The sequence below is a fragment of the Nuphar pumila genome, chromosome 7, assembly GCF_984573655.1.
Source record: "Nuphar pumila chromosome 7, dmNupPumi1.hap1.1, whole genome shotgun sequence".
NCBI classification, from domain to species: Eukaryota; Viridiplantae; Streptophyta; class Magnoliopsida; order Nymphaeales; family Nymphaeaceae; genus Nuphar; species Nuphar pumila.
Window position 1 is genome coordinate 95,778,460 of NC_143255.1, and position 15,139 is coordinate 95,793,598.

The following is a 15,139-nucleotide window of genomic DNA, read 5'->3' on the forward strand; positions in this document are numbered from 1 at the left end:
TTGGATTTATATTCTTAAACATAAATCTGAAGTTTTTTCCCACTTTCAAATATTTCATAAAATGGTCACATACAAATTTCAAAACAATATCTCTATTTTTTGCACCGATTCAGGGAGAAAATTTATGTCTGGAGAATTTTAAAACTATATTAATTCATACGGCATTATTCATCAACGATCTTGCCCAAATACCCCTCAACAGAATGGTCGGGCAGAATGCAAACATCGTCACATTATGGAGACCACTCGGACTTTGCTGATCGCAAGTCAAGTGCCTAAAGAGTTTTGGGTTGAAGCAGCTCTAACTGTCACTTATCTCATATATAGAATGCCATCTTCTTCTTTAGAAAACATATCCCCGATTGAAAAACTTTATGTTGTAGCTCCAGATTACAACAAACTAAGAGTGTTTGGTTGCAAATGTTTTGTATTTACAGACAAGAACGATAAATTCTCTCCTCGTGCAATCTCATGTGCTTTTTTAGGATATGTTGAAAATCAAAAATGATACAGATGCTATGATCTTCAAAATGGTAAATTATATGTGTCAAGAAATGTGACCTTTCTTGAAAAAGAAAATTTTTTTGAAAGTGAAAAATCCAAGGATATTATTGAATATTCCTTTTTTAATTGATTTAACTTCAAAATCCAGTGAAGAGGATGTTGAATGTAACTTTGACAATGATCAAAGTCCTACTGTCTATGAAAATAATAGTGAAGACCAAACCAGTACGAATGTTAGCTTACAATATTCAAGACAAAAAATTGGAGAGCAGCGACCTCTATGTGCGTTACAGATTTTTTGAACCTCCTCCTCGCAAGACTTCTAGAATCTCTAGACCTCCTGAAAAATTTATCTCTTATGAATCTTTTTCACCCTCATATAGGGCAGCCCTTGCATTAATTCAATCATACGTTGAACCTTCCTCGTACTTTGAAGCCAAAAATCACGAAAAATGGACGGAAGCTATGAAAATAAAGTTAGATGGATTAGAGAAGGCCACCACTCGGTCCATCCAAGACTTGCCTCTTGGAAAGAAACCTATAGGTTGTAGATGGGTATATAAAGTCAAAACCAAAATTGATGGGACCCTCGAAAGATATAAGGCACGACTCATGGCCAAAGGCTATGCTCAAGAGTATGGCATTGACTACGAAGAAACCTTTGCTCCTGTGGCCCGAACCACAATTCAAACTTTAATTGTTTTAACTTCTATCAAAAAATGGCCTATATTTCAAATGAACGTCAAAAATTCCTTTTTAAATGAGTCTTGTTGAAGAATTGTACATGGAAGCTTCGTCGGGAATCAGTCTTCCTAAGGGTAAAATCTTTCATCTTAAGAAAGCTCTTTATGGTCTCAAACAGCCACCAAAAGCCAGGTATGACAGATTTAGTCATGTTATGACTGATATTGGTTTTCGTTCTTGTTTGACAGGCACTGTTTTGTTTATTAAGCAATTTGATACAGGTATCATCATTCTTCTTCTTTATGTGGATGATATAATCATCACTGGAGGTGACAAACAGGGAGTTGCCAATATCAAAACTCTTCTTAAAACTCATTTTGAGATGTCTGACCTAGGACTATTACGATATTTCCTAGGAATAGAAGTTGCTCATTCCCCTAAAGGGTATTTGATATCTCAATCTAAATTTGCCTTTGATATTGTTTGCAGGTCGGGCATTACAGATGATAAGAAAGTAGATACTCTAGAAATAGTTAATGTTAAAATGAAAATTGATGATGGAGAACGACTTGAGATTCCTACTCCGTTTAGACAACTTGTTTGAGCACTTTCATACATTTTCATCACTCGACCAGACATCGCACATGTTGTACACACAGCTAGCCAATTTCAGCATGCTCCCACCTTTGTTCACATGGGAGCAGTTTTACGTATTATAAGATATTTAAAAAGTTCCCTCTCACGAAGACTCTTCTTGTTTGCATCGTCATCTTTAGATTTAATTGCTTATACTGACTGTGGAGGTGACCCTAATAATAGGCACTCAACCACTGGTTTCTGTGTGTTTTTAGGTGAATCTCTCATATCGTAGAGGTGCAAGAAGCAGCAGAAGGTTTCTCTTTCCTCCACTGAAGCTGAATATAGAGTCATGGCAACCACCACAATAGAAGTTGTTTGGCTCAGACGACTGCAAGCTGATATGAGAGTTGAATAGGGATGGCAGTGGGGCGGGGCGGGGGACAAGGTTTCCACCCCCGCCCTGCCTCAAAATTTTATCCTCCACCCCCGCCCCGCCTCCGCGGCGGGGATGGATTTTATCCTCCATCCCCGCCTTCATCCCCGTTTCATGTCCACCCCTGCCCCGTCCCCGCCCCGTCCCTGTTTCCGCCTTCATCCCCGTTTCATGTCCTCCACCACAATCGACGCAGTCTGCGCCCGGTATGCCTCCTCGAAGGCGGAGTTGAACCGCCTGAAAGCCCGCCTCGTGCTTTCGGCATCAATCACCACCGGCATCTCCGCCATGGCCGCCACGACCTCGCTCCACGCCATGCGCTCGTAGTTAGCGACGTACTGTCGAAGCTTCTTGGTGTGCATTCGCACCCAAGCGTCGCCGAGGACGAGTCGGAGATCGGCGACGGCCCTGCGACGGCCAACGGTGGAGGCCTCCCCCTGCGACGGCCAACGGTGGTCGGCGACGGCCCGGCTACAATGATAATGCGGATGGGGAAGGGGAAGAGGCAACGGCCCGGCTCGACGGCTCCAGGGTTAGGAAATTAGGGAAGGGAGTTAGGGTTAGTAAACAGTAAAAATATAAAGAGTTGGGGGCGGGGATGGGGCGGGGCCGGGACGGGACGGGGCGGGGCGGGGCCGGGACGGGGATGGGCCGGGGCCGAGGCGGGGATGGGGCGGGGCGGGGGAACGTGCCAGTCCATCCCCGCCTCCACCCCCGGACGGGGATGACTTTTAACCTTCGTCCCCGCCTCCATCCCCGTTTTATACCCTTCATCCCCGGTCCAAACGGGGCGAGGCGGGGCCCCGCTTTCCCCCGGTCCACTGCCATCCCTAGAGCTGAAGCAACACAAGCCTCACACATGTGTTGTGACAACAAAAGTGCAATCTACATCACAAGCAACCGAACTTTTCAAGAACGCACCAAACACATAGAGATGGATTGCCACTATATGAGAGAGGAGTACATGCATGGCACCATTGATCTGTCATGTATTACATCAAAATACCAATTAGCAGATTTCTTCACCAAACCTCTTGCAGCTCCCAGATTTCACTTCCTTTTAGACAAACTTTCGCTCATTGTACCGTAAGTTTGAGGGGGAGTGTTAAAATGTAACATATACATAATATAATAATAATAAATTAATAATATGATATATTATTATTATATTGTATATATTTTTTTTATTTCTTTTTTATTTCTTTTTATTTTTATGTTATTTATATTATCTAGTTCACTAAGTGAACTAGATAATGGCTTTAGTCAAGTTCCAGTTGGAACTTGACCAAGCAATCTAGTCGTTGGAACTAGTCCAACGGCTAGATTTCTAGCGTCCATCGGCTAGAAGGGAGAGCTCCTTATGAGCTCTCCCCATTGCTCTTGTATAAATAGGGGTTAAGCCCCCTCTTGTAAAACCACTTCTTGTAATGCTTTTTAAGCATTTTCTTACATAAATAAAAGTACGATTATTTATGTGTTTTTTCATTTTTACCCTTTTGTAGGCTTTGCTTAAAGTGTCTTTTAGACACTTCCTTTTGAGTGATCCAAGTGCATTCGTGGAAGATCACCATCTCATTACATAAGCACCCATCACTAAATCTATCAAAATACCGAACTGACCCATGTTGCATCATATACAATATAATATGGATTTGATTATAATAGATCTCACTAATTGTTCATTCTCAAAAAATATCCCACAAAATAATCAATTTATGTGTTTTGTATTTTTATTCTAGTTCAAGCATGCAACAAGAATCTTTAAATGTGCAAAAAAATACATATAAATACTAAATTTCATGCAATTTCAACAAAATAAAATACTAGGAGGTTTTTTGTAAAACAGAACCACCTTTTTGTAATATCAAAAGTCAGAATAACAAATCAAAACCTATTAACAACAATTTTGAAAATTTCTGAATTAAACAGAAAAGTACATATGCTTTTCTGTAATATCAGAAAAGTCATAAGCCTATGAGCAAATTATCAAAATAGAAACCTAGAAACTGCAAATTCTGAAACTTTTTGAGTCAATCAAAAAATTTCAAGCACATGTATGTAATTTTCGATAAGTCTAGGAGAATGTTTCTGGAAAATTGACAGAGAGAATCCCTGTTCTGAAATTTTCCAGACAGTTCTATTTCTGGAAAATCCAAAAAAAATAGAACCATTAAACAAAAAGTCTCAAAGGATCTAAACAAGAATTATAACTAAATATTATGTACTAATTAAGTAAAGTTCATTAAAATGGGCAAAATCGAAAGGGGGATTTCTCGACCCTTCCTTTCCTCAATAACCGAAAGAAACCCTAGTTCACCACTCCCAACTCGTTGTTGTGCCTTTTTCGGCAATGAAACTCTGATGGAGTTCAATTAGATTGTTTGATGATCTTATTCATAGGCTACAGATCGACAATCATTGCCTCGAATGGGTTATTCAAGCCAATTTCACCCAATGTTGTTTGTATCGTTACTTTTTAGAAAAACAATATGATACATTGTATATCGTACGATACACCTTCGACGTACTTTTAAAAGGTCTGAATTGTAATTTTTTCTTTTTGGGTTTTAAAGACCTCTTGAGGGTTGATTCTCTCATTTATATAGAGGCCTTTAAAGAAGTATTCACGCACCCTAGGAGCCGTGAGAGCAGTTTGAGGGCATGTGCAAGGGAGAGGGCTTTTGAGATTTCATCAATAGTGCATTGCCACCATTTTTTCACTTAAGGAAGTGGGTTAAGGTAAAAAAACTTTGTTTTTTGCTTCTTATTGAGTTCTTTTGGGGGGAAATGGCATCAAATGATCTGGCATGGCAATGGGGCACTCGAGTAATGAGTAAAAACTGATTTTGTAGTTGCATTTTATGCATTTCATCATTGTTTTGTGTTATGTTTTTTTAGAATTTGTGCTATTTTTCTGATTTTTTTAGAATTTTTTATTTTTTTTTTTCAAAATTATGATTTTTTACGATACGATATGATACATATCTTATTTTGGGCCTGACCGATACAAGTTACGATATGATACTATAACCTTGATTTCACCTCTATCAACGATGAGGACTAATTTTTTTGACAAAGGAGGAAGGACAAATCCAGCAATCTGAGCAAGACGATTATCCAAAGGTTATAGTCGAGTTTTCACTCCCATGATATCCCAAAAATCAGCGAGAAGGGCCTCCGGACCTTTCCCGTTGTTCATCTTCCTTCTTTTATCGGGCAAATGGGTATTATGCCTATTTAGGCGCTTCACAGTGCCTTAGAGCGATTACTTGTAGATCTTGCATGCCAGCAGCACTCGGTAGCTTTCAACGAGCCTTTTTTTGTCTCTCTTCCATGTGTTTTTTTGTTCAGGGAAAGCACTAACTCCAGTCGTCGGAAAGAACTCCAAAAATGATACTTCAAGTGTAGGGCACCCGACAGTAGACAATCATCGCAAATCGGGTACATACTGTACCCAAAACTTTTGATTTCCACACAAACCGGAATTTATTCATTGTTTGTTAAACAAAGCAATTGTTTTACTAAGCTTTTTCTCGCTAAAAAAAAAAAATTGTTCTTGTTCTTGTTCTTGTTCTTGTTTTTGTTTTTCGAGATTGGCGGTGATTTGTTCCTACGCCAATACGTGCACACCAAGGACCGGTTCGAGCACCGAAAAGGTGAACCGATTTGTACCATGATACCACTGTTAAATTGCATAAAAGGGTGAACCCGAATCGAAGGGCGTACGCACTTACACAGGAAATCGCCACATATAGATGGTTTGACCATAGCCTCTAGGCTCTAGCCTTTCATTTCCTGTTTTTGTATTCCAAAATCTATAATTCTATGCACTTTCATCATCAATAGAACCGGCCCCTAGGGCCCTTCTTGTAATCCTGAAAGGGGGCTGGATTGGGATTATGTCCAATAGAGAAGTGCCCCCTTCAACTGGATGTGTCCCTCCCCAACGGTTTCCATATATTTCCAACAATTACAACCTTAGGTTTTCAAAGTTTAGGATAGTTGTTTGGATTTTCCTTAAGTAGTTTTCTTCGTACCTTGGATTTTCTAAACCCTTACTCTATTTTCCTTGGTATCTTTGTATTTGTCTTAAATTTCTCAAGTTCTTGAATTATTTCTTTTCTAATTCCTCACACTATTTTGTGTTTTCTTCATTTATGAGTAATGATATTGTGTACACAACACGGAGACTCTCTTAAATTTTCAAAGTTTGAAGCATGTGCTACCTAGAAAGGAACCAAATCGAATCAAAGTCATTCTTGCCGAAGTTGCCCCTTGTCATAGGAGAAGGAACTAAGTAATCCCATTAAATTCTCAAAAATTGGAGGCAAGTTTTATAAAGTTCTTTTGAAAAGAGAGAGTGGATCTTTGGATCAGGTGTCTACACTATGTTAGCATAATGACAACAACCTTAAATTCCTGGCAACACCGAAGTCTTGATAGTAAGTTGGGTCATGTCATTGAAATGAGTTGTTGGAAGTAATGAATCGATGTGCTTCCAAAGTATGTCACAAGGATTCATGGACACGAGGACACATGACGCGAGTTTAACTTGCATGTTCTAAAAGTTTTCAGAAAATAGGACATGAGGACATGGAATTTTTCAATGTTTTAATCAATAAAAACTATTTTTTTGATATTTTAATGATAAAATGCATTTTTTATTGAAACATATTAAAATATCAAAATAATGGTCATACCTATGGTACCCGAACACTCCATTTTGTCCTCTGTACCCGTGTCAACAAGTGTATCCCCGTGTCGACACCCGAACATGCCATTTTACCCTCCGTACATACAAGTTTGTATTCAATTTATAATTTATAATTTATAATTTATAATTAGATTTTCAGTTTATAACTTCATATTTTCAGTATATAATATATATTTTATATGTAGCATATATATTTAGATTATACTCAGTTTAAATTTGTTTTGTATTCATGTGATTATATATATATATATATATATCACATGGGTGCGGGTGCGGGGGTGCGGCAAAAAAAAATCAGACCCAGGTCAGATTCGGATCCAAACCCAATAAAACATACCCTGTGTGCTTATTTAAAGTCCTCCTCCTCCTCCTCCTCCTCCTCAGGCGAGCCTCCCTCGACGTGTTTTTCTTTTTTTCTTTTTACATAAATGACTTTGGGTGCGGTCACACACCCAGGGTCGAGTTGACCACACCAGGTGCCGCACCCGCACGCGCACCCGCGTCGCGTTGACGCGGGTGCGGCACCTCGTTAGCCGAATCCCTGTGACATATATATATATATATAGTTGTGTCCCTGTACCCACATTTATTGGAATTGCCGTGTTGTACCCGTACCCGTACCTAAGTGACATAGGGTCGTACGTGTTTGTGTTTGTCTCTGTGTCAGCATGCCCGAGCATGTTCACTTGTGTCACCAGGGACAGTCGTACGTGTTTGTGTTTGTGTTTGTGTTTGTCTCTGTGTCAGCATGCCCGAGCATGTTCACTTGTGTCACCAGGGACACACATCCAACATGGTGTGTCCCTGTGACAGCTTCTAACTGTATATTACATAGAAAATATTTTATGCATAATGAATCTAACTTCAAAATGGTGGTATTACATGTAAAGGATGGACAGGGGTCAGAAGTACATGGTAAAGAATTTCCTAATTCCAATATAGTAGCTGCTCCATATTTCATAGTTAATTTAGATAAGCATGGAGGCAAAAGGTGTTCCCATATTGTGAAGGAATTTTGTACCGCTTACCTGTTTGGTTTCGAGTTCAACATCAGCAGCTGAAGTTGAAGGGCAGTGTGAGCATCTCTCATTCCTACAAGCATAAACACACACATGCATACACATAATGAGATCGGAAGAAAGAACCACATACCATAATGCTTAGATAAAATAAAAAATATTTAATAACGTGCACAGTATAAAACTTAGAGTTTTTATGGATTCTCTGGCTTTTGAATGAATAGAGTATGCTTTTAACCAACACAATGACATCTAACCTTTGAAGCTGCTCCTGAAGATCCTTGCATTTGGCTAAAGATTCCTGATGGCCATGCTGTTCTGCTTGAAGCTCCGAATCTAACTTCTCTGCTTTTGCTCTTATCTGGTTCAATTCATTTTCTGTTTCTGAAACACGCAACTCGAGCAGCTTATAAGATTCTGTCATACATTTCAGCTGTGTCTCTGCCAAGCTATTGGATTTCTGAGAAGATGCAAGCTGCAATTTGAGTTCAGATATCTGTGTCTCTGTTTCTGCTAATTGAGCTTTTGAATGCTCTAAGCTTTCCTTACATCTAGCCAAATCTGCTTCCAGGTTATCCTTCTCTATTCTCAACTGAGCAATTTCTTCATTAAGGTACTTACATGATGAGTCCTTAATCTCACAGCCATCACCCAAGATTCCTCCTTGCAGACACTCAAAATCAGAATTCGAATGAGAACCACTAGTTGTTCCATTGGAAGCAACGTCACTTGTAGGATGTTTGGGTACTTTGCTCTCTGGACTGCTTAAGATGTCTGCATGACTGCTCAAAACACTTAAGTATACTTCACTTGCTTCAGCCAAAACATGAGAAAGATCAAGAATAAATTCTGGCATGTTCATTTTGCCACTTAGAACTTTACTAACAGATTCAGAGAACTCATCTATCTGATTAATCAACCTATGATCAACAGAATTATCCTTCCAACTGTTCTTAGCTTCTTTTGCAAGTGATAAAACAAACTTATGGATCTTTGATACAGCATTTGTCAAGTCAATTCCCATACTTTGATGCAGATCTAGACATGGAAGAGAAGAATCCCCATTATCCATAGCCGTGCTTGCAGCATGAGATACTAGCTGCTGACAAGAAGCGGTTTCTGATGGTTGTTCCCCAGAGGAACCTACAGAAGCCTGGGGTAAAATGTTTTGTATATCATGTACCACACATCTAATATCATCCAGAATCCTCTCCATGCCAGTGTCCCCAGCCTCTGATGCAAGGATCACTGCTAGTCTTTTCTGAAGTTGGGAGAATGTTGCTTTGCTTGCATCAGATGCAAACTCTAAGTTTGAAGATTCTTCATCAGGAGAAACTAGAATTCCTGAGTCAATATGAGCTTCACGCTTTGGACCAGAAACAAATGGTGCAGATCCATTCTCACCAGCTTCCTTAGAAGACAAGTTGTTGGGTGTGCAAGTAATTCCATTTGACTCTGCCGACATACAAGCTAACTTCTCCATCTCAAGAAAGTCATCCATAAGGTCCAAGTTAGCAGAGTTTTCAAGTTTGCCACGTCTGTCAGCAACCTTCTCTTTCTTGAATTGTGACAGTTCTGAAATCAATGGTGTGGCCCAGGACTCAGCACAGCTTGCTTCATCATCAATGCCATCCTCAGATAATGATGTCAAGCTTGGAGGAGTGCTACTATTTTGGTCCACAGATCCTTCAGCAAGCATTTCCACATTTGGCTTTTGCAAATTTCTTCCATGGCCCAGTGATTGCATCTGTGCTTCAACAGCATGTAGTTTACTTGCTGTTTTATCACACATGTTTCTAGCAGCTTGGAGTTCACTGTTACGCCTTGCTAGAGCCTCCTTCAGCATCTTTGTTTCTTCCTCCATTACCAGCAAATGTGCTCTTAGGAAATCAGTCTCTTTATGGCTTTGCTGAACAATGTCAAGAGGAACTTCAGATGCTGGAGGTGGATGTGGAATCAAATTTCTGATGAGGGATCGTCGCAATCTATTTTCTCCATGGTCTCTGCCCAAGTTCTCAACTTCAAGTTTCATCTGAGCCAATGCAGCAGGACCAGGCAATTTTTTCCTGACAAGGCCACGTAATCTTTGGCACTCTCCTTCTAGTTTTGCTATTTTCTTTACACCCTCTAAATGCTGTTTATTTGCTGCCTCGGCAGATCTAATGCTCATATTTTTCTCCTCATTGCGAATCTCAAGCTCTTTGGAAACTACATGAAGCTCATACTTCATGGAACTTATTTCCCTTTCACAAGACTGGATATTAGCTTTCAGAAATTCAATTTCCACATCAGCTTGAGATTTTTCTTCTTTCATCTTCATTATAAAAATAGAACGTTCTTGCAATGATCTGTCAAGTGCATCATTTTCACCTGATGCCCTGAGGAGCTCTTCTTCTAAATTTACTATTTTTGCTTCAAATTCAAACTTGACCTTTTCCCATTGTTTAGTTTTGGTAATCACCAATTCTTGCATTTTTTGTTCACTTTCTTCTTTAATATGCCGAATCTGCCTCATGCACTCTTTGAGAGCCCCATCCAGATGGGAAGCCCGATCATCAGCTGCAAGCTTCTCCAGTGTTAGAGCCTCAAGTTGTTGCTTTAATGCCAGAGCTTCTGCCTCAGCTTTTTCCCAGCCTGAAGATTGGGCCCAGCAGTCCAAGCCACAATAACATACCAAAATGGAAATAAATAAAAATACAACTGCATGTAAGTATCTAAATTTTTCATTATTTCTTAGAGAAGAAAGAACCAGTAGCAAGTTTCATCAATGTATAAAAAAACTTTACATATTCACACCTGATACAGCTTCTTCAGCAACCTTTGTGTGCTGCTCTACAAGATTGTCCTTAGTGGTCATATCCAAGACTGCTGATGAAAGCTTTTCATTCAATATGCTCACCTGCTCTTCTGATTCAGTCAATTTTGCATATGCTTCTAAAGAGATTTGGACAAAATTTGCATTCTTCAAAGCATCCTGCCAAGACATATGAAGCAATCCCAGTATAAAGATTACAAGTGAAAATACAAAAGAAAAAGAATCAGCTGGCAATGGGTGAGGTGTTGACAGTTGAACGTGAGATCTATGCAAGATTAGCCTTTTCCTTTTGCATTTGTAATTTTATATACCAATATATAAGCATTTATTGATAAAGAGAAAGTGAGTCACAACCATTTGTGCCATCAAATTGATTATCAACTTTCCTCCAGCCAAAGTTTGTAAGTTCTCCATTTCACGTGATATATCATGTTGATAAACCAAGTAAAAGTCTGAAAAGCTGACAGCATGATCCCAAATTTTGTAGAAAATAGATAAGTGGATTCACCTCTATGAGATTCAAAATATGAAGTCTTCATCTAAAGTCATACAAAATATAGTAACTTAAATACAGAAGAATGTGTGTGTGTGTGTGTGAGAGAGAGAGAGAGAGAGTTAAAACGAAGAACATAAAAATTGTCTTACAAGTTTTATAATTTCCAGATTTTCAGATAAAGTATTGCGGGTGGTGGCTTACCTGATCCTCCTGCTGACTGCTTGAATTTGCCAAAGATGGCCCAATAGAGTCTGTCCCAGCTGCAGCCTTGTCAGAGCTTTTCTTTCTCCAAGGCCAACTCCGACGGTCCATGAATTAGATCCTGTGAATAAACAAATAAGTACAAATCCACCAGTGCTCACAAATAAGTAAAATAAATGCCTTACAGAATATTAAGATGGTAAAATCAACTGTGGGAATGTTACCTAAACACATACACTAGTTTGGTAGATAAACTAGCTTAATATAAATCATGTATAAAGTCACAAACTCAAGCAAATTCATGAAACAAATTCTTTTAGAACACTGAGATTGGTTTCATGAAGACAGTAAGTAAACAATACCAAGAAAGTTAGAAGGCCATCAAAAAATAGCAGCATAGCCCTCCAGCATGGCCCATGCACTCTGTATCTTAACTTCTCTGAACACTCCAGTGCCGCTTTCACTGACAAAATTATGCTGCACTCAACCTTAGAATTCCAGGTATCATCCTGCTAACAAATGTGGAATCAACCTTTGAATTGCAGATGCCACAATGTATGTTACTATCCTGCTCACAAATGATACAGTATACACTAATCATCCACCAAGGACTCCTTACCCATTTTGATATGGTCATTCCTTTCATTTCGAAGTACACCAGTGCTCACTAGAATTTAGGTTACCAAAATGTATAACCCCGTGAAAGATCAGCAAGAATGAACAATATTCTAGTGATGACCACCTTGCATATTATATTTAATTTATCTAATTAATAATGTAAAAATCCTAGAACTTTATATACTTATTTGCAACAATTCAGGCATTAATCTAACTGAGACTTGAGAAAGGAGAAATGATTGTCCTACACCAATATCTTTGAATAAAAAACATAGGCGCAACATGCACTATGTTCCATCGTCCAGGTTTGATTATCAACCTTCCGACTTCAGAAACACAACATAAAATCAAACTTATCAAACCATCCATGAACTACATAAGAAGTGGTGTCATTAAGTCCATGAACTCCACAAGTAAATAAACATAAATAAATAAATAAATATATATATATATATATCAAGTCATCATGACCTATTTGCTATGAATAGACAGTTGGATCATTTTTTACATTGCCTTGATATTTATGAATATTTTAGGCTGTTGATTTTTGAAGGCTTATAGAAACCTGCTCAGGTGTCATAATCGGATGATCCAAGAGCTGATTCCTACTAAGGAACCATGTAGATCACATCTGTAAAGTCAGATTCCAAAAATAGGACCCCCATATATATATATATATATATATATATTCAACTTATCTTTCAATTCACGAGAGATGACACTGAACTGCCAATGCCAGCATACTACTAATGAACTCATTTTACAAATAAAATGCACATCAATAGAAATGCAACAGGAAAATCTGCTGGTGAAGTATCAAACAGTGGATTCCAAAACCAGATAGGCTTTTTTTTTGTATGTGCAGTTGAAACAGATCATGGTCCAATTCAAGACGCCGACATCCAAGAAGAGAACAGATGATGGCAAAAAATGCAGAAATGAAACCCTCCAACCATGGGACGCCTACTACGATGCATCAACCTTACAAAAGGCACGCATTTGCTTCCTATCATAAATGCCACAAAGCAACAATCGGGCCAAAAAGATGGTTTTCTACAGCTTTATTCAAACGAGCCTGGTTTCGGAATTTCCTCCAAAAACTGGTTCCTAATACAGGGAAACGCGTAAATTTCACACTCAGAAGCACAGACCAAGAGAGATCACGAGTTCCTAACGACTATTTCATCGCAAACATCATAGATAGATCCAGAACCCTGCATTTCAAGAGAAACCTCACACCGAATCTCCAGCAAACGAATCCTACGTATAAAAGCCTATTCGCCTCATAAAAAACAAATAAATCATACGAAACAATAAAAAAAAAACTCGTTCTAAAGAATCCACGCAGATCTTCAAATCGCACGCACCAAAAACAAGATCGCCTCAACTAACTCTCAATCCTGAGAACATACGAAGAAACGATACAGAAAACAGAAAAATCAAAGCTCAAATAAAACAAAGACGAAAAAAATCGCAAAAAAACGAAACTAATTCACGAGTCCGAGCAATAAAAAGAAACGCATTATCCTCATGAAAACAGAGCATCCTTCCAGACCTTAGGAAAAACAGAAATACAGAAAAATGAGGGAAAATAAAAGGAAGGAAATAAACGGGAAGAAGAAGAAAAAAAATAGATGTTTAAAAAAAAAGCAAAAAGAACTAAAGGCGGTATAATTCCGGAAGTGCGACAAAATGAGAGCGCAGGTGAGAAGGAAACGAAGGAGGAAGACGAAGAATTTTACCTGGAAAATGAACTCCAACAAATCGAATCTACAAAAATTGCAAGAGAGAGAGAGGGAGGAAAAGGAAAGCTTCTTTGGGTGTGGAACGCTCTCTTGAGAGCGAGGGGGAGTGTGTCTGTGAGTGTCCCCGAGAGAGAGAGAGAGTAAAATATTTTGGGGGTGAGTGAGGTGTCCATTTAAGACAAGCTGGACGGCACAAACCTCTGCTTGCTCCTCCCCGGGAAAAGATCAGGTGCAATATGATCGCACAAACATTTTTGCATTAAGCACCTGATCATCCTTCATCTTGGGGCAGGCCTGTCAGTTGTGGGACCCAAGTCCCGATGGAGGGCAATCAGGTGCTTAATGCACAAATTTTGTGTCATGTGATTGCACCCGATCCGAACTCGTGCCCCCTAATTCTTTCCCACTGACAAACCCTTTCGCGTTACTGGCGGCGAAGACAACGTCTGAATGACGAAAATAGTCCTATTTGCATTTCTTATACCGAAAAGCTCCCCACTGACAGATATTTGTCAAGCCCCCTACTGCGTTTTGGTTTTGGCAAGAAAATCGTGGGACCGACCCCAGTTAAGACCCGGCCCTGAAAGTTGGGTCCGGATTCGGATCCGTCTCACCACACCGTTCCGTTCACCATGGTGGAAGACCTTGTCGGTGCAAAAGGGGGATAGTTTTGGCATTTGTAAGGAAATTAGTAGCCATCTTGTCATTGCGAAACAACCAACTCCGATGTTTCTCTGGTTAATTTGGGCAGCCATGTATGGTTTATGTAATTTTAGCATAAAGACTTGGGCAAAAGGGGAAAACAAAATTTATGTCAGCATAAAAAAAAATTAAATAAAAAAAGCCTAAAATGGTCGGAGTCCAACTGAAAGTTGTAATTTCTCAACGTAGTCAGCAGAGAAAGATCCATAATTACCGAAAATGATCCTTTTGACCGTTGAAAATGACATCATCCAGTGTGAAAAACTAGGCGGGTAAATTGAGTTTTAACTTTTAATAAAAAACTAATTTTTTTTGTTTTGGTACTTGAAGCTTCATTGGGTTTTCAAATTTTAATTATTGATATCATTGCCTGTTAGAATAGGATTAATGTCTTAAGGAATGTCCGACCGCTCCCAGGTAGGTGTCAACTGGTCAGTTTACCTGGATCCGACCCGATCCAAACCCTATAGGGTCCGGGTATGGTGATAAATAATATGACCCTATTAAGGCCCAGGTCTGGATTCAAAGGTCCTATTAATGCATGGACCCGGGTATAGTTTGTAAATTTGTATGATAGAGCTGGGCCCGACCAGAGTTCCGATTAAGACCCACAATTTTCAATGTAAAAG

The 15,139-nt window shown here is 39.2% G+C and overlaps 1 protein-coding gene across 2 annotated transcripts in view; it reads right to left on the reverse strand.

Annotated features, from left to right (window-relative positions):
* The window catches only part of LOC149832535 (filament-like plant protein 4), a 47,851-nt gene extending 33,924 nt beyond the window's left edge, over positions 1–13,927 (reverse strand). Inside the window, exons 1-5 of one of the 2 annotated variants that reach the window (XM_090012495.1) lie at positions 13,806–13,927; positions 11,446–11,566; positions 10,730–10,907; positions 8,191–10,567; positions 7,943–8,006 (exon numbers count right to left, since the gene is read on the reverse strand). In XM_090012495.1, coding sequence (XP_089868621.1) covers positions 7,943–8,006; positions 8,191–10,567; positions 10,730–10,907; positions 11,446–11,556 — 2,730 coding nt within the window. In that variant the 5' untranslated portion in view covers positions 11,557–11,566; positions 13,806–13,927. Of the gene's footprint in view, positions 1–7,942; positions 8,007–8,190; positions 10,568–10,729; positions 10,908–11,445; positions 11,567–11,807; positions 11,877–13,805 lie in introns of those variants that run through there. The other variant, XM_090012496.1, reaches the window with a different exon arrangement.
* Between the last annotated feature and the right edge of the window lie 1,212 nt (positions 13,928–15,139).